Raw genomic sequence first — 27,752 nt, 5'->3', positions numbered from 1 at the left:
GAACATCAAAACTAGGGGAGGATTTTTAACTCTTTGTCCCTGGATTACTTTTTCAATCTAGCCCTCCAACACCTCCCCGCAAGCTGCTATTAACCCTGTAGCAGGAAAGATACAGTTGTGCGTATTCCTTACCAAAGGAGACTGAGGCTGGATCTACACTGATCTGGAAAACACTGTTAAAAAACAACCCAACACTTTAAGAAAAATATTCCTCCCAATGATTCAGAGTAGATCCGTTGCAATTAATCAGCCTAAGTTAGTAATGGCCATTAATTGCAAAAGGCCTGCTCTGTGTATGGCTTGAATAAAGCCCCTTATCTGTTTACCATTTTGTTTGCAAATTGCGAAGCTTTTTGCAAACCTAGCATGAGTGAATTTCAGATAGCACATCCTCATTTCATACTCTGACCACGTGAGAACTACTAAGTTAACAGAAGGAATTGTGATAGGAGAAACTTGATTTTAGGATCAGGTTGGTTGAACATGGCCAACTAACAGGTAAGATTGATAAATAAGCACTTTTAAGTGCTCTGGTCTAATGTGTCCATCGTATAGAAGTTCCATCAACTTGATAGATTTCTCTTTTGTTCAAGGGAACACCCTGGCAAGAGCAGTCAATAGATTAGAGGACGGATATTACGACAAATGATATTTACAGGACGATTAATTTGTTCTTGTAGACTGAAACAGAACAGGCGCATTGACTTCCAGACAAAGTGAATTATTGTTTCATTTAATTCGTTCAATGTCCCTTGTCTTATTAGTCGTCACTAACAGTTTTTCCGCTTGCTGCCATGGTCTTACAACAGCCCTCCAGAACCAGGAGTCTTCCAGTCTGTATCTCTCCCTCATCACCACCTTAATCCTCTTCCAGAACTCCAGGGTGTGCCAATGTTTCAAGCTGAGATCTAAACCAAATCAAACCGGGTCCTCAATACCCATTAGGTTCCTCATGTCCATTGACAACTACACTGATTCTGGTGGTCTCAGTTACAGAGCACAAAGGCATCTCTGTTGCAAATGGAGGGTAGACGATGCATGGAGACGCAGCATGGCTTGCTTCTGGACTGTACATCGTAGCCGTCATTTCTGGTATAGATAAGGAATGGCTTTCTCGTATTGCCCTCCACTTGATAAACAATCTGCAATACCTGTAAAGAAAAAGAGATAATCTCTCAAGCATTATCCATTTAATAAGTGATACGCATAATACAATCCTGTGTGTTTTGACTCAGGAGAATGTTCTGCTGTGTTCAAGGGACCCTATGCCCAGGTCACTCTCCACAGCAGGAGTGTGGAACATTTTCCAACCTGAGGGCCACATTCCCTGCTGGGCAATTTTCCAAGGGCCACAGGCAGAGGCAAGAATGGGCAGAGCAACAAAATGGCTGCAATGCCTCAAGGACTGCCCCTTTCCATATGAACATACCTGGACACTGAGATCATCCTCTGAGGCTCGTCTTTGTGTGCCTCCTCTCCACAAGAGGTCCGGAGGGTGGCAACACAAGAACGGGCCTTTTCTGCAGTGGCCCCCCATTTGTGGAATGCTCTCCTCAGGGAGGTTTGGCTGGCGTCTTCATTATACACCTTCAGGCGCCAGGCAAAAACGTTCCTCTTCAGCCCGGCCTTTAGCTGACTGACATCTGATGAGCTTTGAAATGTGTTGTGGTAGGGGGAATTATTGGTTTGTTTCTGTTCTTATTTTTATGATTTGTTTTGGGGGTTTTTTAAATTGTAATTTTATGCCGTGAACTACCTTGAGATCTACAGGTATAGGGCGGTATACAAATTATTATTACTATGACGATGGTGATGATGGTGATGATATCTTACCTTGGGCTCGTTTCCATTCATACACCCCCCCCCCTCTTTATCCTCTTTCCCCACAAGCCAAGAAGCAGTGTCAGAGTTCAAGGATACATTCCAGTCCGGGCAAAAGCACTCCAGGGGAGTGCGAAGCAGGACTGGTGAGGGATGTGTCAAGTGGAGAGGTGGCGTGGCTTGTAGAGAGTCCTGAGGGCTGGACTGAGATTCCCCCTCCCTGTCTCACCCTTAAAATAAAGCTTGCAGCATCCTTCTGTTAGAAGAATTTTAAGGTCTCAAATATATATTCATTAATGCACACATATCTAAATATATAATCCATGTGTCTGAAATAGTACAGGAGTGCAATCCTGAAGCCATTCCGACTCTCCTGGTGACCTCAAATACTCCCTGCTGGAAGGAAGGCAAATGGGGAAAGCCTCCCCATTGTCTTTTCTCTTACAAATCCTGTATTAAAGGTGTATTTGTGTATGAATAGGGTGAGCCTGAGACCCGGGTTCAGGAACTAAAGTATTAACGATCATGAAAGAATTGCCAGGCTGCCCAGGTAATGCAATCAGCGACCCTTATCAGGTATCCTGGCATGATTTCTGCTGTAGACCACCTCCTATGATGTATGTATGACGATTTTGGGGTGGTCTTTGGCTAAGGTGGTTGGGCAATGTCGAAAGTCCTTAAAGGTTCCTGCACACTTCTGTTCAGAGTCTCTCTCTCCTTGGAAGGAGGGAAGGAAACTCTTTTGCAACAGAAAAATAAATATCTGCCTTGATTTCACTGGATCCTGCCTCCAACCATTCTTCTCTGACCGATCATGGACTTAGGGTACTCGGAGACCCATGGGGAGTTGGGCAGCAAAAGCTAAACCCCTATATTTACATCACTTCTCACAATAGGAAGTCACCCTCTACTGAATTAGCCCTTTCCCTCCACCACATCCCCTCCTGTTCCTCGTCCCCACCTGGACTGGGCCATCCTCTCGCGGAAGAACTCGGTGCAGAAAATGACAAGGATGGGGCTGACACAGCTGTGGGCGTAGCTGAGGCAAATAGTAGCCTGGTACAGGTAGAAAAAGGTGGCAGAGGGCGTGGCATTGAGGTTGACCAACTGCAGCACGTGGTACGGAGTCCAGCAGACAAAAAAGGCAGCCATGATTGTGAGGGCCATGCGTGTCACCTTCCGGCTGCGGGCAGATGGCTTCCTATGCACCCGGCGCATGGCACGGAAGAGGTGCTGCAGAGTCAGTGAATACAGTACAGTGATCACCACCAAGGGGAGCAGGAAAGCCAGCAATGACTGGTACAGGGTATACCAATATACACTGTGGGGACCTGGTAAGTCAAGGAGGCAGATCTCCGTCTTGTTGTCCCAGTGCACCCGGGCATAGAGCATCGCAGGCGTGGCCAGAATCAAGCTCCCAGCCCACACACCAGCGTTGATCAGAGTTGTGCACCGCAGGGTCCGTTTCTGGCCAATGGTGGACGAGTACACAACTGCCACGTACCTGGAGAGAGAAATGAACTGGCGTCAGGGATACAGGAGACACAGGGCGGCACATTCCACAAAGGAGACGAGGCATATGTCCAAATATCCACAATAAACGTGCACAGTGACCATGGTAACTCATTGTTGGTGATTATTGGAGGGATGCGCTGTGTAAAATGGTTGCTGGGACTGTCATTTGCAACGGAAGAATCGGATGGGAAATAGAGCAGCTGTCCTTTTTTCTGCAAATATTAACAGAAGGGAAGACAAACCTTCCCAGCTGACATTAAGACTATCCCATCGATGCTAACTTAAACCTATAACTTAATATGCACAAATAAATGAGATTGACAGTAATAAGCCATGTGTTTAAATGTAGAAAGGGCAGCGAGGACTTCACACTACTGGGTAGTGGGTGGTAAGTGTTTTGTCCCTGCAGGATACATCTGTTAGCCTCTACACCACAGGGATATAATTTAAGAGGGAAGGAACATCTGCAAATATCAAGGATTTCTCCAAATGACAGTTAATACGAGCAATAATTTATTCCGCTTTACTGCCTATGCCATAACTTTCCCATAAATCAGGCCTAAACAGCTGGTTGCTTCCAGATCAAGCATGGCACTCCAGCTGCAAAGGGGCCCAGTGTCACTGAATTACTTTCCAGGATTTCAGGCAAACATATTTACCATCTCCTATTGCAGTCTTTGCCAACCTGGTGCTTTCCAGATGTTTTGGACCACAACTCCCATCAGCCCCAGTCAACAACTATGCTGGCTGGGGATGATGGGAGCTGTAGTCCAAAATATCGGGAAAGCACCAGATTGTTGAAGTCCAATCCTTCTCACTGGAAATGCCAGGAACTGAACCTGGGACTTTCAGCTTGCAAAGCAAGCGCTCCTTCTGAGTCGCTTCTGAATTAGCATACCATGTTCATCCTGCTCTTCTACCTTGGCTCCTACCTGTCTACACACAGCAGAGTGACAATGCCCACGCTACTGAACTGGTTGTTGAGGTCGATGGTGGTTGCAGCCCAACAGAGAAAGTCTCCAAAAACCCAGCCTTGCTCCTGCAGAAGTTGGTGGATGACAAACGGCATACCAAGCAAGAAGAGTAAGTCAGCTACCGCCAGGTTCAAAATGTAGATGTCGGAAACTACCTTCTGCTTGCAGCCCAGAATGACCGAAATCACCATCCCATTGGCCAGAACACCGGAAGCACAAATAAGGGCATAAATGGTGGGCAGCACAAAGCGGACAGCTGGCCCCGGGAAGCTGCTGCCAGCAGCCAGCGTGTGCTCACCACAGCCTGTTTCTAGCTCACAATCCCTTTGAGAGTGGTTTAGTATCCATGGATTAAGAAGACCAGGAGATATGTTGAGGCCAGGAGAGAAGTCGCGGACTCTGTCCAGCAAAAGTGCCATGATGGGCCCTGGGCAAGGGATGGAGCTGTCCTGGTGAGCCAAGGAAAATCCAACATGGCCATTCAAAGGAGCAGAAGGCCTCTGTGCCGGAGATGAACGCCAACTCTGTGTCTCAAAGCCCAAACTGAAACAATGCCAATTGCCTCCTTCCTCAGTATAAGCTCTATGGTTTGATGCTGGGATGTACAGGGATAAACCTTGAAAGACTGTTGTTCATCTTTTGGCAGGAGACTCAGCAGCTTGGCTCCATTGTACATGGTTCTTCTTGTCTTGTCTCGGGTGCCATCTAGAGCACTCTAAAGAGGAAATGTTCCAGTTGCCTCTTGGACATCCTGGAAGACAAATGAAGGACTTAGGAACATAGGAAGTTGCCATATACCAATGATTCATTTACACTGATGGGCAGCAGCTCTCCAGACTTTCAGCTGGAATATTCCCATCCCTTCCTTGAGAAGTCAGGGACTGGACAGGGCTGATGCTCTACCCCTGGGCTATGTATGTCCTTCCCACTTACATTAAAAAAACAGCCAGCTACCAAAGTCAACAGCCATAAACTGTCCATTCATTAGAGGTAATGAAAAGCATGTAACATGGGGAAATCCAGCCAGATGGTTGGGGTATAAATAATAAATTGTTGTTGTTTTGGTGGTGGTAGTGATGGTAGTGGTGGTAGGATATATTACCACATGATTCCACAGATTCAGTTAACAAAATTTTATGGTTCCTTAGTGCAATCAAGAATGGAAAATCTGTCTTACCCTCCAGATGTCAGTGAACCACAGGTCCGATAATCCACGAACATTTTCCATTTTGGCTGGGGCTGATGGGAGCTGGACTTCAACATCTGGAACATAAGAAGAACCCTGTTGTATCAGGCTAAAGACCCATTTAGTCCAGCATCCTATCCTCCCAGTGGCCAACCAGTTGCCATTGGGAAGCTCAGAAGCATAGCTGTCAACGTTTCCCATTTTTTAAGGGAAATTCCCTTATTCCGAATAGGAATCCTTGCAAGAAAAGGGAAAAGTTGACAGCTATGCTCAGAAGCAGGACCTGAGCAAAGCAGTATTCTCCGTGCTTGCAAATCTCAACAACTGGTATTCAGAGTTAAGGAGTTAAGGCATAAACATAATAGCCAGTAGCCACTGCTGGCTTTTGTCACCAGACTCGGCTCTAGATAAAGGAGTGTTCCATGCAGCCCAATATCCAAACAGTGAGAGACTTCAAGGGTGCCAGCAATTACCTTGTGTTAAGTTTCCCTTGGAATGAAAGTCACAGGAGACTGTGGTGTCTTTTTGATATATGGTTTTATTTACACACACACACAATGTGAGCATAAGATGGAAGGGCTCAGAGCATCAGCTCTCGCTGCCCCACTAGGTTTTCAGGAATCCGCCACCAAAAACCATAGCTTTGGTTTCAGCACAGAGTGCAAGGCCAGCCCCTGTGTCTTTCCCACTCTAGGTGAGATTACACAACACAGGCCCCTGGTCTATTGATCGCCAACCCCTAGGATGACCTGGTATCCAACCACGTTGGTGGGGAAGGCTTATCCCCTCCTTCTAAAAAAGCATCACTCACTAGTTACGTATTTCTATGACAACACATCTATTCTTGACCAGCTATTTAGACATGTAAATAGGATTCTTAAGAGGCTGCTGGCTAGGACCATCAGCATAACAAACAGACTGGTTTGTCCATTCAGTAGTTGCTTCTACTATGGGCTCCTGTCTTACAGGTATAACCACAGGTCTGGGGACCCAAATACATCATTCACACACACACAATCCTGTAACTGGAGATTTCCTGCCTGATTTTGTGCCCGGGGCTCAGTGGGCAGAAGAGTGCCTCCCCTTGGTTAGGTTACAACTAATACAGGGTTAGGGGGCCCTCCTTCAACCTCAAATTCACATTACCCCAACCCCAAAAAGTCCTGACAGTGGGGGAAATCACCTGCACGTTCTTGGAACTGGATGTGACCAGTTGCGATGACTGACCCTGACTCCACCGCTGCTTCCACTTCGGCTGCTGGTCCTGCGGTTAAAAGGCCACTCCTTCCATGTCCTCCGCCTGGTGGGTTTGGATACATCACACAAACCCCGGGGAGTCTCTCTCACACACCTCAAAAGATGCTACCTCAGTTTCCAGCAGGGGTGCCAACTTGAATAAAATATTTGGGAGGGGGGCAGGTAAGCATCACCCACCCATAATCAATCACATGACACGGTGCATGCACATCATTTGAATGGCAATGCCCATCAACTTTGGGGTGGGGGGCTGGACCCCTCAAATATTTTATGGGGGGTCCAAGACCCCCTCGGCCCCAGCCGTTGGCTCCTATGGTCCCCAGTAGCACAAAAGACAATTGGAATGAATTATTCGTGTTATTGAAGCACTCACACGTTCATCTTCATGGGATGGAGGAGGGGAGAGGCATAAACGCTCACATCTCACTAAAGAAAAAGCCAAGGCGCAGGTGTCCCGATGCGGGGAGGGGGCGCGGCGGCCGGCTGCCCGTTTACAGCTCTACCTCCCTCCGCTCCCGAATCTTGCCTAAGCGGTGTCACTCCGTTTTCCTTTCGAGCGAGATGGTTCCAGTCCAGTTTGTCCCGGGAGCAGAGGGACATGGTGAAGAAGTAACCCCACACGCCCCCCTTCCCTGTGCCTCGTGCGTTTACCCTTCCGTCAAGATCTCCACGTGTACCCAGTGGCGTAGCGTGGGTTGTCAGCACCTGGGGCAAAGCAAGTAATTTGCGCCCCCTAACCCGTGGATTTGCGCCCCCTAACCCGTGGATTTGCGCCCCCTAACCCGTGGATTTGCGCCCCCTAACCCCCAGATGTTGCGTCCGGTGAGGCCGGCCCCCCTGCACCCCCCACGCTACGCCACTGCGTGTACCTCCTCCTCCTGCTGCTGCTGCAGACGCGTGTTCGTGTGGATGCGCGCGGCGCGCCTCTCTCCGAAGCCGGCTCTCTCCCTGGCGCGCGCAATCGCCGCCCATCAGTGGATCCTCTCGCTCGCGCCTTTCTCTGCGTTCTGCAACAGTTTGCAGGAGAAGATACGAGCGGAGGAAGGACCGTGTGGGTTTCTGTTTCACCCAGCGTCAGAGACGTCCTGCATTTCTACCCGCCCCTCGCTCTCCAATGCCTATTCCCCTCCCTTTAAAAAAAAACGGAGGGGGGGGAGAAAGAAAAAGCAGACATGGATTCGCATTGGGCTGAAACTTCTCTCTTCTCATCTGAAGCTCTGCATATATGGAGGGATGATGGTGTAAGATGAAAGCACTCTGCACATGCTCAGGGCATGCACTTTTCCAAACAAATGCCAATGACTTTTCCAGCCAGCTTTTACTCCAAGAAGCTTGGCTCAGGGCCAGGATACATGCCGGCCACTTTGTCTGTCCCCCATACTGCCCCCTATCAGTCCAGTCCCCTTCCCCTTTAACTAGGGTCTTGGTCTGCCACCAAGAAAATCCTTAATAAGAACAACAAAACATCCAGGAGCCTGGTTGGGAGGGCAGTGAATGGCAGACAGCATAGCTGGGCTGGTGAGGACTCCTTCCCTTGGCCAGGGCCCAGCCTAGCTGACTGCAGGTGCCAGGATGGCCGAGCCACAGGGGGTGTGGGTCTTCTCTGCAAGAAGAGGGCCTTTAAGAGCTGTCCAGATGCTTGTGGAACAAACAAGCCAGCTTTCCCTCTCCCATCGGCGCCGTCAGACACTTGCACAGTACAGCTGGAGCACCGCAGAGACAAAAGTGCAAATTGGAAGCCCCGGCAGCTGCAGAGAGGGTACGTGGGCTGAGTCATCCGTTCATCCTGCGCCTTGCTGGCATCGCAGTAGGAAGGGGGCGTCAGAAACGTTTGACAGTTCAGCCCCTGCCTGTGTGGGTGAGAGGGTGGAAGAGCCAAACGCAGTGCTACAAAAAGGGTGTGCTGAGCAGCTCCAGCAGCAAAATTTATTTGTACATTGGTACCTCGGGTTACAGGGACGCGGGTGGCGCTGTGGGTTAAACCACAGAGCCTGGGGCTTGCCGATCAGAAGGTCGGCGGTTCAAATCCCTGTGACGGGGTGAGCTCTTGTTGCTTAGTCCCTGCTCCTGCCAACCTAGCAGTCTGAAAGCACATCAAAGTGCAAGTAGATAAATAGGTACCACTCCGGCGGGAAGGTAAACGGCGTTTCCGTGTGCTGCTCTGGTTCGCCACATGACCCAGAAGCTGTACGCCGGCTCCCTCGGCCAATAAAGTGAGATGAGCGCCGCAACCCCAGAGTCGGCCACAACTGGACCTAATGGTCAGGGGTCTTTACCTTACCTCAGGTTACAGATGCTTCAGGTTACAGACACTTCAGGTTACAGACTCTGCTAACCAAGAAATAGTACCTCAGGTTAAGAACTTTGCTTCAGGATGAGAACAGAAATTGTGCAGCTGCAGCAGTGGGAGGCCCCATTAGCCAAAGTAGTACCTCAGGTTAAGAACAATTTCAGGTTAAGAATGGACCTCCAGAACGAATTAAGTTCTTAACCCGAGGTACCACTGTAATAAGAATATTGGAAGATGCCTTGTACCATATCAGCTTGTTGGTCCGATTTGGTCTGGTGTGGTCTATTCTGACCAACAGCAGGGGAGCCTCAAGATCACATGTAGTAGGGAACAGATCTCAAATATTCTCCTTAGGGAAGGTGGAGCGAGAACTATTAAATAATCCTCTCCATCAGGACGAGGGAGGGAAATAAGTGCTACAGCTTGTACAAATCCACCTTGCTGAATGCCACAGCTGCCCTTCCCCTCCATCCTTCTCATCAGCAGGTGACCCGCTAGCACAGAGATTAAATGCTAGCAGATTTGCTGCTAACATGTGGCTTTAATGACACCTACTGGGATCTGCTTCTTCCCACTCAGAGGCATCATAAATGAAGCCCCATCACTGAGTCCTTCTCCCGCTGCCTTTCCCTGCAGCGCCAAATGGCTACTTTTAGAGAATGCTTTTGCCAGTAATTTGTGCTTGACGGAGCACCAACAGCTCTGCACATTCAGAGCCAGTAAAAAGTATCCAAAAATTTCAGATCATAGACCATGAAGGAATCCATCCTGCTGGCTTTCTGGGGTGAGGAATGAGTCTGCCAGTAATGGGATGGTGAGCCCCTCTCCTTATTTTCTTAAAGGGACATTGCAAAGCTTTTTCGGTGGCATTATGGGTAGTATCCAAAGCTAGTCACATTCAGAGGAGACCCCTTTAAATTAATAGATGTGGCTAGCTTATGTCCATTGATTTCAGGGAGTCTAGGAGTCAGTGGGTCTAGAAGTCAGTAGGAATTCTATCCTGTATTGTACAGTAAAGAATACAGACCTCTCTGGTTTTCAGTTCCAGGGTGGGAAAACCCGTTTGATGGTAGGCAGCAGTACATTTGTGCAACTGTACACAGTTCATTCTCACTGGGTGCAACTGGAAAATTTTGCTGATCAGAAGGTTGGCAGTTCGAATCCCCATGACAGGGTGAGCTCCTGTTGCTTGGTCCCTGCTCCTGCCCACCTAGCAGTTCAAAAGCACGTCAAAGTGCAAGTAGATAAATATGTACCGCTCCGGCGGGAAGGTAAACGGCGTTTCCGTGCGCTGCTCTGGTTCGCCAGAAGCGGCTTAGTCATGCTGGTCACATGACCCAGAAGCTGTTTGCCGGCTCCCTTGGCCAATAAAGCGAGATGAACACCGCAACCCCAGAGTTGGCCATGACTGGACCTAATGGTCAGGGGTCCCTTTACCTTTAAGGCATGCAGGGGAATGGAAGTACAGTGGTACTTCGAGTTACAAACACCTCAGGTTACAAACGCTTCAGGTTACAAACTCAGCTAACCTGGAAGAGTTACCTCGAGTTGAGGACTTTGCCCCAGGATGAGAATGGAAATCATGTGGTGGTGGCTCAGCGGCAGCAAGAGGCCCCATTAACGGAAGCACGCCTCTAGTTAAGAACAGTTTCAGGTTAAGAATGGACCTGCGGAATGAATTAAGTTCGTAACTAGAGGTACCACTGTAACAGGGCAAATTATTATTGGAGGAGCAAAGGGCATCCTAGGATTGAGGCAGGGTATCTGCTGAGGCTCCACAACGAATTAGGAGACCCACAGGCAAAAGCCTCTTGCACCTGCTTCCTCTCTTCACCACTGCAACCTGCTTGCTAGTTTCACCTGCCTCTGGTCTGGCCCAGACAACAGTGGGGGTGGAAAAAAGGACCAGCAGGTGCTGATGCTGCTTTCTTGCTTGTTTACTGTCTACCTGGCAAGAAGGTGGCAGGTAGCAATGATGAGGAACAGCCAGTAATCATGGCAGCAAGGAATATCACCAGTAGAAAACCAGGTCAGTAGTTGATGGCTGATTATGTCAATCTGTGCCTCCACCGGCCATCCTTTTTTGACAGGTCTGAACATCCATTTTGTGATTGGTGGGCCTCAATAAATTTCAGCCCTGTAGGTAGAGAGTTTGAGAAGCTCTGTTCTAGGTTACAGAAGATGCTACAGACCCTGTTATAATGTGAGTAAGGTTGCTTTGATCTGCATTAATAGGCTCAATCTCTACAGTTTAGCCTGGACAACTTGATAAGCGAGCAAGGACAACAATAGTACATAATCGCTTCTCCTCGGCTCTGGAATGAGTTTTTTGGAATGTTAATACTCAGTGGAGCTGGGGGAGGAGAGAGATGGCAATGAGGAGATTTTGACAGCTGGAATTTGTGCGACAAAAAAAAAAGAGTGGGGAAGAGCTGTGAGCTGAATGCTAATGAAGCGCCTTAGGTTTCAGTGGCTCTTTGAGATAATAGAGGCTATGCTATATGCCTGGGTAGTCTGCTTGTTCACAGTGCTTGGCTTGTGTGCGGTCTCGAGCTGAGCAGGTATGAGTCTGGACAAGTGACTGTCGGGGAACCATGTGTAAATCTGCCTCGGCCTCCCTGGTGGAAGGAACGCAGGCTACTCAACTCGATCTCGGGGTAACCAACCTGGTGGACTTCATGTGTTTTGGACTACAACAACTATCAGCCCCAGCTAGCATGGTCAATAGGCTGGAATGATGGGAGTTGAAGTCCAAAGCCTATGGAGACTACTGGCATTGGTTTAGTGCTTTCCCTGGAAAGCTCACTGCTCAGGGAAGTAGGAAGCACTGAAAAAGCAACAGTGATCATAGGAGCCAACTCCTAGGGACCTAGGGGTCTTCACCCTCTCCTAATAAAGTATAGTGGTACGTCGGGTTAAGTACTTAATTCATTCTGGAGGTCCGTTCTTAACCTGAAACTGTTCTTAACCTGAAGCACCACTTTAGCTAATGGGGCCTCCTGCTGTCGCCGCACTGCCAGAGCACAATTTCTGTTCTCATCCTGAAGCAAAGTTCTTAACCTGAGGCAATATTTCTGGGTTAGCGGAGTCTGTAACCTGAAGCGTATGTAACCTGAAGCATATGTAACCCGAGGTACCACTGTATTTGGGGGCCTCTCTCCAAGTCAACCATAGGCTAACTTAGCCCTCCAGATGTTTTGGGACTACAACTCCCATCATCCCTAGCTAACAGGGCCAGTGGTCATGGATGATGGGATTTGTAGTCCCAAAACACCTGGAGTTTGCCTATGCCTGCTCCAAGTCAATGAACAATGCAATTCGAATGATGCGTGTGCGCCACATCGTGTGATCGATTGTGCGGGGCTTACCTGCCCCCCCAAATATTTTATTCAAGTTGGCACCCCTGACAATGATTCAAAACAAATTGCTCCAATCAGACAAGAAGACCACACAAGTCAGTGGAGGCTGGTGCATTAGGGCAAATGGTGCACATCCCAGCCAAGTTCATTTTGTCCTCAGGTAGCCTCTTCCTCCACCTTAGTCTCAGTGTTTGTATAATTCAGCAGGGAGGAAGGTGGGGACAAAAGCATTAGTTAGCTCTGGCTATCGTTGATTTTTACCCTGCCTTACTGTTGATCCCAAGGGACGCGGGTGGTGCTGTGGGCTAAACCACAGAGCCTAGGGCTTGCTGATCAAAAGATCGGTGGTTCGAATCCCCACAACAGGGTGAGCTCCCGTTGCTCAGTCCCTGCTCCTGCCAACCTAGCAGTTCAAAAGCACATCAAAGTGCAAGTAGATAAATAGGTACCACTCTGGCGGGTAGGTAAACGGCGTTTCCGTGTGCTGCTCTGGCTCGCTAGAAGCGGCTTAGTCATGCTGGCCACATGACCTGGAAGTTGTACGCCGTCTCCCTCAGCCAATAAAGCGAGATGAGTGCCGCAACCCCAGAATCAGCCACGACTGGACCTAATGGTCAGGGGTCCCTTTACCTTTACCTTACTGTTGATCCGGGCTCCACATACTGTTGCCCCCCCCCCCATATTCCATTGGGCAGCAGCACAGAAACAGATTTTGAGTATAAAGTTGTGTCTTCTGAGATCACAGGGGCTCCTTTTTAAAACAGCCAACTTCCTAGCCCTCATGGGTATAAACATCTGCTCAAAAATATGGGAGCAACACCTGTTAAAATCTCATAAACCATATGAAGACCTGAGAAGGATTCCCAAGGGCTAATTCATCTCTCTCCAGTTAGCTGAAGAAAAAGAATAAATTAAGCAAAAGAAGCACTGGTATGCAAATTAGCTTCATTTGCAACATTTCCTCCTGAGATAAATGTGGCTCGCAGGGGGAAACTCCCTCAGGGAATAAGCTTGTGAAGGTGTTGGGTATTACTTCATTAATTGCTGCAGAAAACATGCATTTTGTGTTTTGCTGGGGCCATGGATTTTAAAAAGACGCTACACATTTCTGACTGGTTACATAAAGTATGGGACATTATGGGAAATAATTAATCTGCTGTATTGGGTTAAGAAAATGTAAAGCCATCACTTTAAAAACCAAAGCTTTCTAACATACTAAAGTGGGACCTGCAAAAACATGTTGCCCTATACTGGGCCGGCCCTACCATCAGGCGAAGTGAGGAGGCTGCCTCAGACAGCAGATGCTGAGGGATGACAGCAGCAGCAGCAGCAGCTCCTCTCTCTTCCTGCCCTCCCCCCACATTTCCCATCAGTTTTTTCCAACATGGAAGGATTCGTGCATAAAATGCTCCATAGCAAATATTCACTTTCAGATCGGCTTCAGTTCTTTGGATGGGGGATTTTTCACCCCTGTGGGAGGACAAGGCAGGCAGCATAGCAGTGTGCATTATGTTCAGTGTCCCCGAAAGAAGGTGGTGCCACTTCTGTGCATGTTCAATGGTACTAAACACCTGGACTATGTGTGTTCAAATTTGCTGCTCTGCTTTAGGCATCAGAATGCCCTTACCTGCCAACCAGCTGTGCTCTTCTTTAGAGTACTGGCTAGTAGGCAACCAAACCCTCCTCCAGAAAGTAGATCAATCCAGATCTACTGGTAAATCCCTGGGGATTTGCAGTAGATTATCAACAACTGCTGACTCCATATTGTTTAACAGCAGCAACAATTCACCCCACCCCACCCTGTTTGGCAGCTGAAATGAAGAAAGCTTGAGATCAAAAACAGGAATGGATTTTCATGTGAAAGGACTGGGACAAATTTATCTTTCAGTGTGGCAACACTTCTCCTCTAGAACTCCTTGCCTGTTGAGATTAGGCAAGCCGCTTTGTTGTCATTTTTGACACCTGCTAAACACTATGGGTTTTATCCAATGGTTTTCCTACTCAGAGCAGGCCCATTGAAATGGATAGATGTAGGATAGCATTCAACTCAGTTTTACTCAGACTCAATCCACTCAAAAAAGTAAACATTGTCTTCGTTAGGACCATTAATTTCAGTAGGTCTGCTTTGAGTAAATGTTAGTTGGCTTCCACCCTATTTTATTTAGGCAGGCCTACCCAAATGTGCAATTTTAGCATGTACATTTGTTTTTAAAAGCTGTTCATTTTTACTTATATTTTATAATCTTGAAGCTTGCTTTCATTGTTATTTCCAATCAATGTTTTATACCATTTTATGTTAGTCACTTGGGAGGTGGGTGGCGCTGTGGGTTAAACCACAGAGCCTAGGACTTGCCGATCAGAAGGTCAGCGGTTTGAATCCCCGCGACGGGGTGAGCTCCTGTTGTTCGGTCCCTGCTCCTGCCAACCTAGCAGTTTGAAAGCATGTCAAAGTGCAAGTAGATAAATAGGTACCGCTCCGGCAGGAAGGTAAATGGCGTTTTCGTGCGCTGTTCTGGCTCGCCAGAAGCGGCTTAGTCATGCTGGCCACATGACCCGGAAGCTGTACGCCGGCTCCCTCGGCCAGTAAAGCAAGATGAGTGCTGCAACCCCACAGTCGGCCACGACTGGACCTAATGGTCAGGGGTCCCTTTACCTTTACCCAAATGTGTAATTTGAGTATGTGCATTTGTTTTTTAAAAGCTGTTAATTTTTACTTATATTTTATAATCTTGAAGCTTGTTTTCATTATTTCCAATCAATGTTTTATACCATTTTATGTTAGAAGTTGTTGGGTGTTTTTTTAACGAAACGGCATAGCCATCTTGTTGAACAAATAAAAATAAATACTAAAAGCAAATCCCTGAACTCAGAGGAGCCCCTTTCCTTGTCTAGCCCCATTTTAAGCCATTATTCTGCACTCGGCGTCTAATACTTCTCCTTAGTATTTCGGGGGGGGGGGATAAAGTTGATCCCGCAGACTTGACGTCCCGTCCCCCCTCCGCATTAAAGATGTAGGAGGCAGAGCAGGTGGAGGGAGGGACAGAATTGTGTGGCCAGTGATAAGAATTTGCACTTTATGCTTGCCAAGGAGGATAGAAAAAGGACTGCAATAGGGCTGCAAGCAATTACTGGAGACCATTTCAGCCAATATTGAAGCAGCTCCCCTTGAGCTTTGCTTGATTTAAAGGAAGTCTCATAAGGCTATTCCAGGCTACCAGTTATTATTGCTATAACTCCTTAGCAATACCAGTTGCTAAGGAGCATCATTGGGCAGAGTGTGTTGTTGCACTCAGGACCAGCTTGCAGGCTTCCCAGAGGCATATGGCTGGTTGGCATGAGAAAAGGATGCTGGACTAGCATAAGCCTTTGGCCTGATCCAGCCATTAGCATCATCATCATCATCATCATCATCATCATCATAATTTATTATTTATACCCCGCCCATCTGGCTGGGTTTCCCCAGCCACCCTGGGTGGCTTCCAACAAAGTATTAAAATACAGTGGTACCTCGGGTTACATACGCTTCAGGTTACAGACTCTGCTAACCCAGAAATATTACCTCGGGTTAAGAACTTTGCTTCAGGATGAGAACAGAAATCGTGCTCTGGTGGCACAGCAGAAGCGGGAGGCCCCATTAGCTAAAGTGCTTCAGGTTAAGAACAGTTTCAGGTTAAGAACGGACCTCCGGAACGAATTAAGTACTTAACTTGAGGTACCACTGTACGGTGGTCTGTTAAACATAAAAAACTTCCCTAAAAAAAAGTCTGGTAGTTGTTCTTCTCTTGGTGGGAGGGTGTTCCACAGGGCAGGTGCCACTACTGACAAGGCCCTCTGCCTGGTTCCCTGTAACTTGGCTTCTCGCAATGAGGGAACCACCAGAAGGCCCTCGGAGCTGGACCTCAGTGTCCGGGCAGAACAATGGGGGTGGAGACGCTCCTTCAGGTATACTGGACAAAGGGCGTTTAGGGCTTTAAAGGTCAGCACCAACACTTTGAATTGTGCTCCGAAATGTACTTTTCTTCTGTTCTTAAGGAGGAGCCCTGGTGGATTAAGGCCCTTCACTTACATACTGAAAGACTGCTTCCTCAGTTACTGAGGCACATTCTTATTCCTTACCAAGCAGGGTATATATAGTATGACCTTATAACCACCAAAGCAAAGCACCACCCACACTCCTGCTGCAAAGGGGGGTGGAATTATTAATTTCCACATAAGCTTTTCTGAGGGATCTATCAGCCACAGCCATTGTTTCAGTGACTCACAAAAGCTGGCGCGTTAAGGTGATTATTCAACCAGACAAACACACTAGAAAGCTATGATTACTGTCAACCGATTTAAACTGGGGAAACAATGGCAGCAAAGAAAGAGGCATTCCTCTGAGGTGGCGGCGCTCTGGAATAAGTTTCCAACCTACTGAAATGCCAGAGCAATAATTGTTCTTGGAATGCCTAGTTTCCAAAGCCTCACTAACTGGAGGTGGCCTGATTTGGTCAAAAGAGCCAGTCCAAATCAAATGCTTTGGGCTTGTCCACACTTGTCCTGTGGGTAGAAAGCATGGGTCCAAGAAGTTTTCCCCTTGCCCCACTCCTTTCCCAGGGAAAACCTGCTCTTTAGTGCTAAATCGGAGAAAACGTCGGAGAAAACGGGGGTTGCCCTTTGTTCCAATTGAGCACTAAAGAGTGGTTTTCCCTGGTGGAAAGCAATGGAACATGAGCAAATGTGGATAAAGCCCTTAGTGAGGGAGCTGTTCACAGCTAATTGCTGAGTGCAATTCCAGAATCTAAGGAAGTCCATGGGAAAAAACACAGAAGGTGGTGAGGCAGGGCAAATATGCTCCTTATACAGAGTCAAATTATTTGCCAATCTATCTTGGCATTGTCAACATGGACTGGCAGCACCTTTCCAGCGTTTCAGACAGGAGTCTTTCATAGCCCCGTCTGCAGATGCTGGAAATTGAACCCAGGACTTTCTGCCTGCAAAGCATGTTTTCTATTGCTGAGAACTATGAGATCCAATTCATAGGGGCAGGGGAACAGAAGGTAGCTAATTAAGGGACAAAGAATCAATAATCCCTCCAGCCCCACTGAACAGCAAACAAAATGAAGGCAGGACCTAGATGCAGAATGCCTTTGGTTAAATGCTTCAGCAAACAGAACTTACTTGTGAATACACACTACAAAAGGATGTTGGTCAAGATGAAGGGCACCGTATTTTTTGCTCTATAAGACGCACCAGACCATAAGACGCACCTAGTTTTTGGAGGAGGAAAACAAGAAAAAAAATATTCTGAATCTCAGAAGCCAGAACAACAGGAGGGATCACTGCACAGTGAAAGCAGCGATCCCTCTTGCTGTTCTGGCTTCAGGGATAGCTGCGCAGCCTGCATTCGCTCCATAAGACGTGCACACATTTCCCCTTACTTTTTTTGGAGGGAAAAAGTGAGTCTTATAGAGCAAAAAATACGGTAATTTCTGGATAATATAGCACTATATTACGTGCTTTTCATTCTGCACCCAGCTGATTGTGGAAGAGCAATGTCCCAACAGCACCAATAGGCCCTATTGTGGATTCAACCATAATTAAGGGAAGAAGTTACAGATAGGTAGCCGTATTGGTCTGCCCATAGTCAAAATAAAAAAGTTCCTTCCAGTAGCACCTTAAAGACCAACTAAGTTAGTTCTAACTTAGAACTAACTTAGTTGGTCTTTAAGGTGCTACTGGAAGGAATTTTTTTATTTTGACTAAGGGAAGAAGAAGAGTTTGGATTTGATATCCTGCTTTATCACTACCCAAAGGAGTCTCAAAGCGGCTAACATTCTCCTTTCCCTTCCTCCCCCACAACAAACACTCTGTGAGGTGAGTGGGGCTGAGAGACTTCAGAGAAGTGTGACTGGCCCAAGGTCACCCAGCAGCTGCATGTGGAGGAGCGGAGACACGAACCCGGTTCACCAGATTACGAGTCTACCGCTCTTAACCACTCCACCACACTGGCTTTCAAGGGAATGAATGTTAAATAATAAGAACCTATTTCCAAAACCAACTGTACTCTTCCGTCTGCTCTTGCTGGGCAGAACTCTCAGACTGACAGATCTCACACTCACGCAAGTGGGGTTTTCAAATGTTTATTTCACCAGTGCCTCTTCTCGCTTCCTCTCACTTTTTGACTTTGCCCTGGGCTGCCACAGCCTCCATGGCCTTTCGCACGGTCTCTTCATCACCCAGGAACTGCATGGGCTTCGTAGGTTTCAGGTTGTCGTCTAACTCATACACAATGGGAATCCCAGTCGGGAGGTTGAGCTCCATAATCGCTGCATCAGACATACCTATGTGGTGAACCAGACAAGGTCAGACGGTCCCCCTCTGTGCATTGTCAAAGCACTGCGATTGTCAGAGATAGTGTCTTGCAACCTAACAACCACACATACAGACGGCCAGTCACCCATCTCAAGCGACAATATATCTGCCTGGGAGAGATAGAAGGGGCCAAAAGGAGCCAGCGCTTGGCTCTAATACCTAAACAAGCAGCCCTATTTAGGGAAGCTTTTGATGTTTAACTACTGTATTTTTTAATGTTTACTATTGAATTTTAATATTTTGTTGGAAGCTGCCCAGAGTGGCTGGGGAAACCCAGCCAGATGGGTGGGGTATACATAATAATAATAATTAATTTGCAGTGAAGGAGCTCAGTCCTCAAACATAAAAAGTATGCCTGGTCTGGACACACAGAAACTGTTCTTCTTCTGTGTCACCATGTTTCTAGCGTTCTCCTTGCAGCGTCCAAGAGGAGAGGGGAGGGGAAGCACGGAAGCCTGAAGTTTGCTCACAGTGACCACAGAACACCGGTCCTGAAAGACCTACATTGGCTCCCAGTACATTTCCAAGCACATTTCAAAGTGTGGGTGCTAACTCTTAAAGCCCTAAACAGCTTTGGCCCAGTATACCTGAAGGAGCATCTCCACCCCCATTGTTCAGCTCCGAGGGCCTTCTGGCGGTTCCCTCACTGCGAGAAGTGAGGTTACAGGGAACCAGGCATAGGGCCTTCTTGGTAGTGGCATCCGCCCTGTGGAATGCCCTCCCATCAAATGCCAAGGAAATAAACAACTATCTGACTTTTAGAAGACATCTGAAGGCAGCCCTGTTTAGGGAAGTTTTTAATGTTTGATGCTTTATCGTAGTTTTAATATTCTGTTGGGAGCCGCCAACAGAATATTCTGTTGGTTTCCCCCAGCCAGATGGGCGGGGTATAAATAAAATAATAATAATAATAATAATAATAATAATAATAATAATTAATACCGTATTTTTTGCACCATAACACTCACTTTTTTCCTCCTAGAAAGTAAGGGGAAATGTCTGTGCGTGTTATGGAGGAAATGCCTACGGGTGGCATGCCTGCAGATTTTCCTCCTCTAAAAACTACGTGCGTATTATGGTCAGGTGCGTGTTATAGAGCGAAAAATACGGTAATTAATAATAGTGTTAGATCATGGTTTAGCATGAAAGCCACCCCAGATTGTTATCTTTGCTACAACATCCTGTAAAAGCTGCTCCTCTGGAAAGTATTAACCCCTGTGGCTTAATTTTCTTCTTTTTTTTAATCCACATAGATAATTGTCTAGCGAGATGTGTTCCGTGCTGTGCTTAAAATGAAGCACCGCAAGCAACACACTGACTCTCTGCAGCCAACACAAGCAGCATATTGCTGTCTCCAAGGAAATGCCTAAGATACGAAGCTTCCCAAACCAGCAGTCTCAGCAGCTACCAGCAGAGGACACTAGGGAAGCTCAAAGGTGCTAGTGCCAGCTTGCGTGACCTATAATATATGCTGCCCGCTCTTCCTCTAGAATTGTAAGCAGCCTCCTTGGTATGCCCGTGCCCTTTTGGGACAGGGCACATTCACAGAGGTCAGGGAAACAGAATCTCGGGGCAGAGGTGGTGGACGGTGAGGCTACCAGCGGGGCCTGGGACGGAGATGGCAGTAGCCAAGCCTGGGAACATGACCTCTGCCAACCTCAAATCTTGTAACGCGACTCCGGACTGGAAATAGCAACGCAACCTTCAAGCAGGCTGCAGGTCGTAGAGCACGGAGCTCTTTTAATCAGCTGCTTGAGGATATAGGGTTGGTCAGGAGCACCCCTGGCCCGCTGACCCTGAAATAATAAATCATGTGTGCAGAACCATCACTTCTGAATCGATCAAACTGGCAAAGGATGCTGCGTGCTTCTCAGCAATGCTTCCGGCAGAGAGAATTTGGGGTTTTTTCAAGGAGGCACTGAAACCATGCAGGTTAAAGTGGGAAGGATATAGAGCACATAGCTCAGAAGCCAGGGAGCTGGCACTCTGCCCCACTAAAGGTCACCTGTAAAGCGATACAGGTTTTTCATGACGGCCCCAGGCGTCTTCTCTGGTACCCTGGCCTCACAAATACCCCACGAGCATCCCTGCTAGATCGGACTGTGGAGCTGCAAGGGCAAAACGCTGCTGGGACTCGAGTGGCAATACTGAACTGCAGCAGCGGAGGAGCTGAAAGCTGACCCCCCCCCCTGTCTTGCATGCGGAAGATCTGCAGTTCAGTTCATTTCCAGGCAGAGATGGGAAAGAGCCCATCTGAAACCCTGGAGAGCCACAGCCAATCGGTGTCCACAATACTGAGCTATATGGACCAATGGCCTAGCTCGGTATAAAGCAGTTTCCTATGTTCTTAGCGCCTTCACAGAATCCCCTGCTTCTTTATAATGAATGAGCTTTGTGCTCAAGCCCAAACCATAGTCTCCAGGGCAGGTTTACATTTTTTTTAAAAAAACAAACAAACTATGACCACAATTCAGCACCAGGCTAACTCAAATTCTGTGAGAGCAAGAGCTTTGTCAACGATATACTTTTATAATTTGCAAAAAATATGGCAATTTTGCATAATTATTTCTCCCTCTGGTCAGCCAAAGTAGGGGGTGGGTAATTTTGCAGATTACCAAAACTCTTTCCCAAATGAAATCCTGCTCAGAGCCTTCTCTGGCTCCTGAGATTTATAGCTGAGGACTGAAAACTTGACTTTTAAAAAGAAAGCTGAACCTTTCCCTCCCCCCACAAGGCTTAAATACTGTACACTACCCCAATCAGTTGCAATGTTCATGTAGAAGCTAAAAACCAAATGAATGGAAGCGGCCTTTTGCCCATAATTGAGCAAAAATGCCCTATGCAAGTTATGAGACAGAGAGGATGGGAAAACGCAAGAATGCATGAGATGCAGGCTGGCAGGTGATGCAAGGTAGCCCCCTTACCTTCCAAGTGCTTGACAATTCCCCGAAGGCTGTTGCCATGGGCAGCAATAAGCACCCTCTTGCCAGCTTTAATCTGGGGCGCAATCTCGTCGTTCCAGAAGGGCAGGGCACGGGCAATGGTGTCCTTGAGGCTCTCACAGGAAGGAAGATCCCCAGACTTCAAACCAGCATAGCGCCGTGCCTGGATGGTGCAGTGGGGAAAACAATGGTAAATTCTGGACTAGAGCGGGGAGGCTTAAGAGATCTGGCCCAACCCCAGGAGTTTCTAGGTGGACCAACTGGTTGGCAGGAGCACAAAGAGCATCCTTGGTGGCCTGTAGTCTCTGCCCATTGTGGTTCTTCCCAACTTTAGGTGCTCAGAAATCTGGAAAAGGGCTGGATTCTGGGCTTGACTACATTGTCAATAGCTCTCTCTTTAAGCTGCTTTGGGAGCCTTCAAAAGGGCCAGTATATAGTTCCCAGTTATCAGAGGTGACTCTCAGACCAGTTAAAAGTAAAGGCTATAGAGGTCTGGGATATAAAGCTCTTCACCATCAGAAGGGTCTTCATTAATACCTCAAGGACTGCCTCTTTCCATATGAATCTACCTGGAGCCTGAGATCATCTTCTGAGGCCCTCCTTCGTGTGCCTCCTCCTTGAGAGGTCAGGAGGGTGGCAATACGAGAAAGGGCCTTCTCTGTGGTGGCTCCCCGTCTGTGGAATGCTCTCCCCAGGGAAGTTCATAATACACCTTTAGGTGCCAGGCAAAAACGTTCCTTTTTAACCAGGCCTTTGATCTGTTTGACATCTTATACCCTTTTAAAATGTGGCTCTTTTCTGGGGTGGGTGGGTGTGTTATTGGGTTGTCGTTTTTATTCTGATTATATATGTTGTGATCTTTTCTGTGAACCGCCCTGAGACCTCTGGGTATAGGGTGATATATATATATATATATATATATATATATATATATATATATATATGGTGTCTTCCCGTGTAAGAGTTGGGGTGTCTAGGCGACGTTTCGACGAGGTCTCACTCGTCATCTTCAGGCTGGTGCTTTCGGCTTCTTGTTACTGGAACAGAGCCTAACAAGAAGCCGAAAGCACCAGCCTGAAGATGACGAGTGAGACCTCGTCGAAACGTCGCCTAGACACCCCAACTCTTACACGGGAAGACACCCGAAGACACCAAAACCTGCATTCCTGTACCCGTGAAAATCTACGAAAGCATATATATATATATATATATATATATATATATATATATATATATATATATAAATAATAGGAAAGGGATATGCCAATAGGAAGGAGAACCTAATAGTCACTAAGTTAGCAGAACTGCTGGAGGGGAATGAAGAAAGCCTTTCAGATCACCGCTGGTGGTTTTCCACGGGATATCTTGGTGACGGCTTGCCTGTAGAATTAAAGCAGAATGGACTCCAACTCCCATTAGCACTTCGCTTATCCCAAATAATAATGGGAACAGTAGTTTACCCCTCATGGAGCTACAATTCCCAGCACCCTCAGCAGACTTCTTTGGGGTAAGTCATGTGCTTTAAATGTATGGTGTAGATGTGAGCAAAGTGCATTGGAAAAGCATGTGCAATGGCAACTTAAACTGATGGGATAGGCGCAGCTTGCAGACTTAACATATAGAATAAGAGAACAAGAAGAATATGAGTTTAAAGAAGACTGGAAAATGTTTACTGATTATATGGGGGAAGACTACATTTAAAAACACGGGTGGCATTAAGATAATTTCAACAGTGCAAATAAGTTTTGATGGTGTAACAATAGATTACTGAATGGTTTTATGCAGGGATTGTATGCAAAATGAACCACGGAACGAGACGGAGGGAAGTCATTGATTTAAGGTTGTGTAAATGAGTATTTTGAAATGTAATTTAGAAAACTTAATTTGTGTGTGTGTGTAAAAGATTACAGGAAGACGGGCTCTTAATAGTAACAGTAGTTCACCCACGGTGCCAGTGACCTAGAGGGGTGATGAGCACTTCTTGCTGGAAGTTGAAGCTGGACAGCCATATGTTGGGGCCGCTCAAGCTCTGGACTGCCTGCATAGAGTAGGAGTGCTAGGGGTGGACTAGTCCACCAAGGAGGCTGGATCTCCAAGATGGGAAATACCTTCAGCCTGAGACCAGGGAGAGTCTCTGCCAGTCAGAGTAGACAGCACTAAACTGGATCCGCAGACAGCCTCATTCAGCGGAAGACAGCTTTGTATATTAAATATGTGGAAGCAGCAAACTGGCAGAGTGTGCGGCGAGTGGGAAAGGAAGGGTAAATCAATGGGTCTTTCATAACATAAGCTGGTGGAAAGTTGCTTTGTCCTGGTGGGGTCAGACAGGAGAGAAACAAGGGAGGCTTCCTTTTCAGTCCTTGAAAAAGCTTTCGTGGGCTCGGTCCAGCAGCCAGGGAGATTCTCAGGCTCTTCAGCTGTTTTATCCAAACACATTCCTCAAGTGGCCCTATTCTTGCAGAAGCCAAAACCTGTACCTTGATGCTACCGGAGGAGTATCCTAGCCAGACAAAACATCTCAGCTGCAGAACCACAATAGACTCTCACCAACCAAAGGATCCCCTTCTGTTCCACAAAGGCCATCACGTCAGCCTTTCTTGCAGCATAACCCCATCCCATTGGTCACCAGCGAGGGTATTGTTTTTGGATTTTTCTTGGGCGTTTTTCTTTCTGTTATTAGTGTTAATTTTTTGTAGCTACATTTTAATATCTTATGATTTATAGTTTATGTGGAAACTTATCGATTTTGTTGTGTCCTTTTTGATGCACGTTATTTATTGTTTGTATTTGTAATTATGTATTTCCCCCCTATTGTATGTCACTTTGAGTATAGTTTTATTTTATATAAATGAAAGGACAGTGCTGTTGATGATGACTTTTATGTACCATTTCTGCATGTTGAGTAAAATGCAAGGCAATTTTCTCCTATCGCAACAGGCAAGTAAAAAACAAAACAAAAACTAGCCTCTCACTGCAAGCGTAGGAAACCTGTGGCCCTCCAGATGTTGCTGGACTGCAACTCCCATCAGTCTGTTCATTTCTGAGATGATGGAAGCTGTAGTGCACTAACATCTGGAAAGCCACAGGTTCACCAAGCCTGTGTTATGGGCTCTGCCTTCATTGCTCTGCAAAAATCAACACCCATCATGTCCTCAAGGGTTTTGGACTATCTGCAGCAAAACAGTTCCTCTCCATCTGTTTAGTACATTTATATCCCACCTTTCCTGCAAGGAGCTCAGAGTAACATGTACCCCCCCCCCATGTTATTCTCACAACAACCCTGAGAGGTAGGTTGTGCTGGGAGAGAGTGACTGATGGCCCAAGATCGCCCAGTGAGCTTCATGGCTGAATGGGGATTTGCACCCGAGTTTTCAAAATTCTAGCCCAATGCTCTTTAACCACTAAGCCAAGCTGGTGCTCTCAGATCCTCCAAGTGTCCCTATTTTCCAGGGACAGCCCCGGATTTGCAGAAGCCATCCCGGTTTCTGATTTTATCCTGGAATGTCCCACTTTTCCTTAGGACATCCCTATTTTCATCAGAGAAATGTTGGGAGGGTATGGTGTTATGGGACCCGTGAGCCAAGGAGATACAGTGGTACCTCGGGTTAAGAACTTAATTCATTTTGGAGGTCCGTTCTTAACCTGAAACTGTTCTTAACCTGAGGTACCACTTTAGCTAATGGGGCCTCCTGCTGCCGCTGCGCCACCAGAGCACAATTTCTGTTCTCATCCTGAAGCAAAGTTCTTAATCCGAGGTACTATTTCTGGGTTAGCGGAGTCTGTAACCTGAAGCGTCTGTAACCCAAGGTACCACTGTACAACCTTTAGAACACATCTGAATGTAGCACTGTAAAGGGAAGTTTTTTTTAATGTTTAAAGTTTTATTCTGTTTTTATGTATGTTGGAAGCCCCCCAGAGTGGCTGGGGCAACACAATCAGATGGGCGGGATATTATATTATTAATTATTATTATTATTATTGAATAGGACGTCCCTATTTTCATCAGAGAAACGTTGGAGGGTATGCTCTCTCTCTCCAGAGTTTCATACCCTGCACTGACCTTGCTGATGATTTGATAGTAATCGTGTTTTTCATCCATGGGGGGTGGTGGGATGTCGTAGGAGCGCCTCCAGATCTTGACCTGCTCTTCTCCATGCTTGGCTGCGGTCTCGGCCTTGTTGAGGCCCGTCAGGCCCCCGTAGTGGCGCTCGTTCAGGCGCCAGGTGCGAATCACGGGCAGCCACATCTGGTCGGTGCCGTCCAAGATGTACCAGAGGGTGCGGATGGCCCTCTTCAGCACCGAGGTGTAGCAGATGTCGAACTCGTAGCCCGCATCCTTGACTGCCTTGGCCCCCCGCTGGGCTTCCTCCTTCCCCTTGTCGCTCAGCTCAGCGTCAAACCAGCCGCAGAAACGGTTCTCCTGGTTCCAGGTGCTCTCGCCGTGCCTCACGATCACAAGCCGGTGGGTTGGCATTGCTCTGCTGGAAAAAGAAGGCTGCACTCAGAAAGTCAAGCTCAAAACCCTGCCCTGAGCCACCCACGCCCCAGAATGGCCAGGCTCGCACTATTTATATGGCGTCCCCCACCCACCCACTTCAACCCTCCAGGCCAACCGGTGCCCCTTTACGGGCAGAATGACAGCTGCAGGCAGCCATTCGCGACAACCCGGAGTGCACATGTTCCTTTCTGGCAAAGGCCTAATAGCTAAAGATAGTATTAGGGAGCTTTCTCCCTCCAGCCTCAGCTAGAAATAGCCTGGCAGGCCTGTGACCTTTTCCCTGGGGGCCTGTTGCTAAAGGAGGGTGTTTGGAGATGAGGAACACCGGGAAGCAAAACCTCAGCCCCACAGAGCAAGAGGGAAAACACAACCTCCCCTTTGCAAATTGCCACTTACCCCTGAAATATACTCAGAGTCGAGAGTGGATTTCATGCTCTTTATTCAGCTCATAGTGGTGAGGAGGAATGGAAGTTCCCCCAGGATGTCTGCTTTATATACGTTATTTACACAATGGGCCCCACATGATTGGCTAATTCTGGGATTCACCTGTAGGCCAATCAGGTTGTGGATTCACTTCCACTTGGAGTTGGATTGGGTGGCTCCTGTGGACCAATCAGACTGCTGCATTCTGGAGCCTATTGTTCTAGGACCAATCAGACTGCTGCATTCTGGATCCTATTGTTCTAGGACCAATCAGACTGCTGTATTTTGGATCCTATTCAACTCAGTACATAACACCCCTCTGGGCCAGAGCTGCAGCTAGGTGATCTTGCGCCCCTGGCAGAACTATCCAGATTCCACCCCCAAGCCACTGACAAATTGGCTCTTCTTTCCGCCTCCCCTCCAACACCCTGCCCCACCCTCTATTAAAAACCTTTTCTTATGAGGCAATAATCAACACTTTTATTTACAGACATATTTTTAGCCGATTTTGTGCCCCACCTCCCCGCAGCCTACGCCCCTGGCAGGAGCCCACCTCACCACCCCCTAGCTACGGCCCTGCTCTGGGTTTTATGATGGCCATGGCTGGAAGCAAAAGCCTGCCCTGGATTCACATGCTTGCAACTCCTGTCTCCTGGACAGAGATGGGGATGAGGGCTGGAGAATGCCTAGGGCGGGGTGTGTGTGTTAGAGACAGGGAGTGCAGGGTCTATTATCAGCCAGCCAACTTGGCTGCTCTTGCAGAGCAATCCTTCAAAACAACAGGCCTTGACAGCAAAGCAAAGGGATGGATGTGTTATAAGCAGAGACGGCGTCAGGGTCCGACATCGTCAGGTACCTGCCAGGGGCCACAGTTAACCTCCATGGAACACAGATCAGCCTCATGGTTCCTCTCTGTTGTTGCTGCCTTTTGTAACTTCTGCTCTCTGGGTAAGCAAGCAAGCAAGCAGTGGAACTGGCACAATGAGAAGGAGTGGCATTCTCTGCTCAGCTCCCCAAACCTCCTGCTCTCTGTGGGCGAGTCGACTGAGAAATAAAGGGCCAAACCTTTGCTTTTGAAATGACCCCTCTAGACTGATCTCAGCAATTTGGTGATAATGTTAAGCTCAATGCAA

General features: G+C 47.5%; 2 protein-coding genes across 2 annotated transcripts; both read right to left on the bottom strand.

Moving 5' to 3' along the window:
• Positions 1–712: 712 nt before the first annotated feature.
• On the bottom strand, positions 713–7,425 carry LOC310695751 (melanin-concentrating hormone receptor 1-like). Its single transcript, XM_083480661.1, has 5 exons — positions 7,127–7,425; positions 5,488–5,573; positions 4,269–5,061; positions 2,783–3,325; positions 713–1,151 (listed from the first exon to the last, which is right to left on the bottom strand). The coding sequence occupies exons 3-5, from the start codon at positions 4,727–4,729 to the stop codon at positions 932–934; spliced, it is 1,224 nt and encodes a 407-aa protein (XP_083336787.1). The 5' UTR covers positions 4,730–5,061; positions 5,488–5,573; positions 7,127–7,425; the 3' UTR covers positions 713–931.
• Positions 7,426–18,508: 11,083 nt separating this feature from the next.
• Positions 18,509–26,252, bottom strand: PGAM2 (phosphoglycerate mutase 2). The gene is made up of 3 exons (XM_083480742.1): positions 25,759–26,252; positions 21,681–21,861; positions 18,509–18,725 (listed from the first exon to the last, which is right to left on the bottom strand). The coding sequence occupies exons 1-3, from the start codon at positions 26,170–26,172 to the stop codon at positions 18,556–18,558; spliced, it is 765 nt and encodes a 254-aa protein (XP_083336868.1). The 5' UTR covers positions 26,173–26,252; the 3' UTR covers positions 18,509–18,555.
• Between the last annotated feature and the right edge of the window lie 1,500 nt (positions 26,253–27,752).

Source organism: Podarcis liolepis, assembly GCF_965112155.1.
Source record: "Podarcis liolepis genome assembly, chromosome: 16".
NCBI lineage: Eukaryota > Metazoa > Chordata > Lepidosauria > Squamata > Lacertidae > Podarcis > Podarcis liolepis.
Note: the sequence above shows the minus strand (reverse complement) of the source record. Positions and strands in the feature narration are given on the sequence as shown.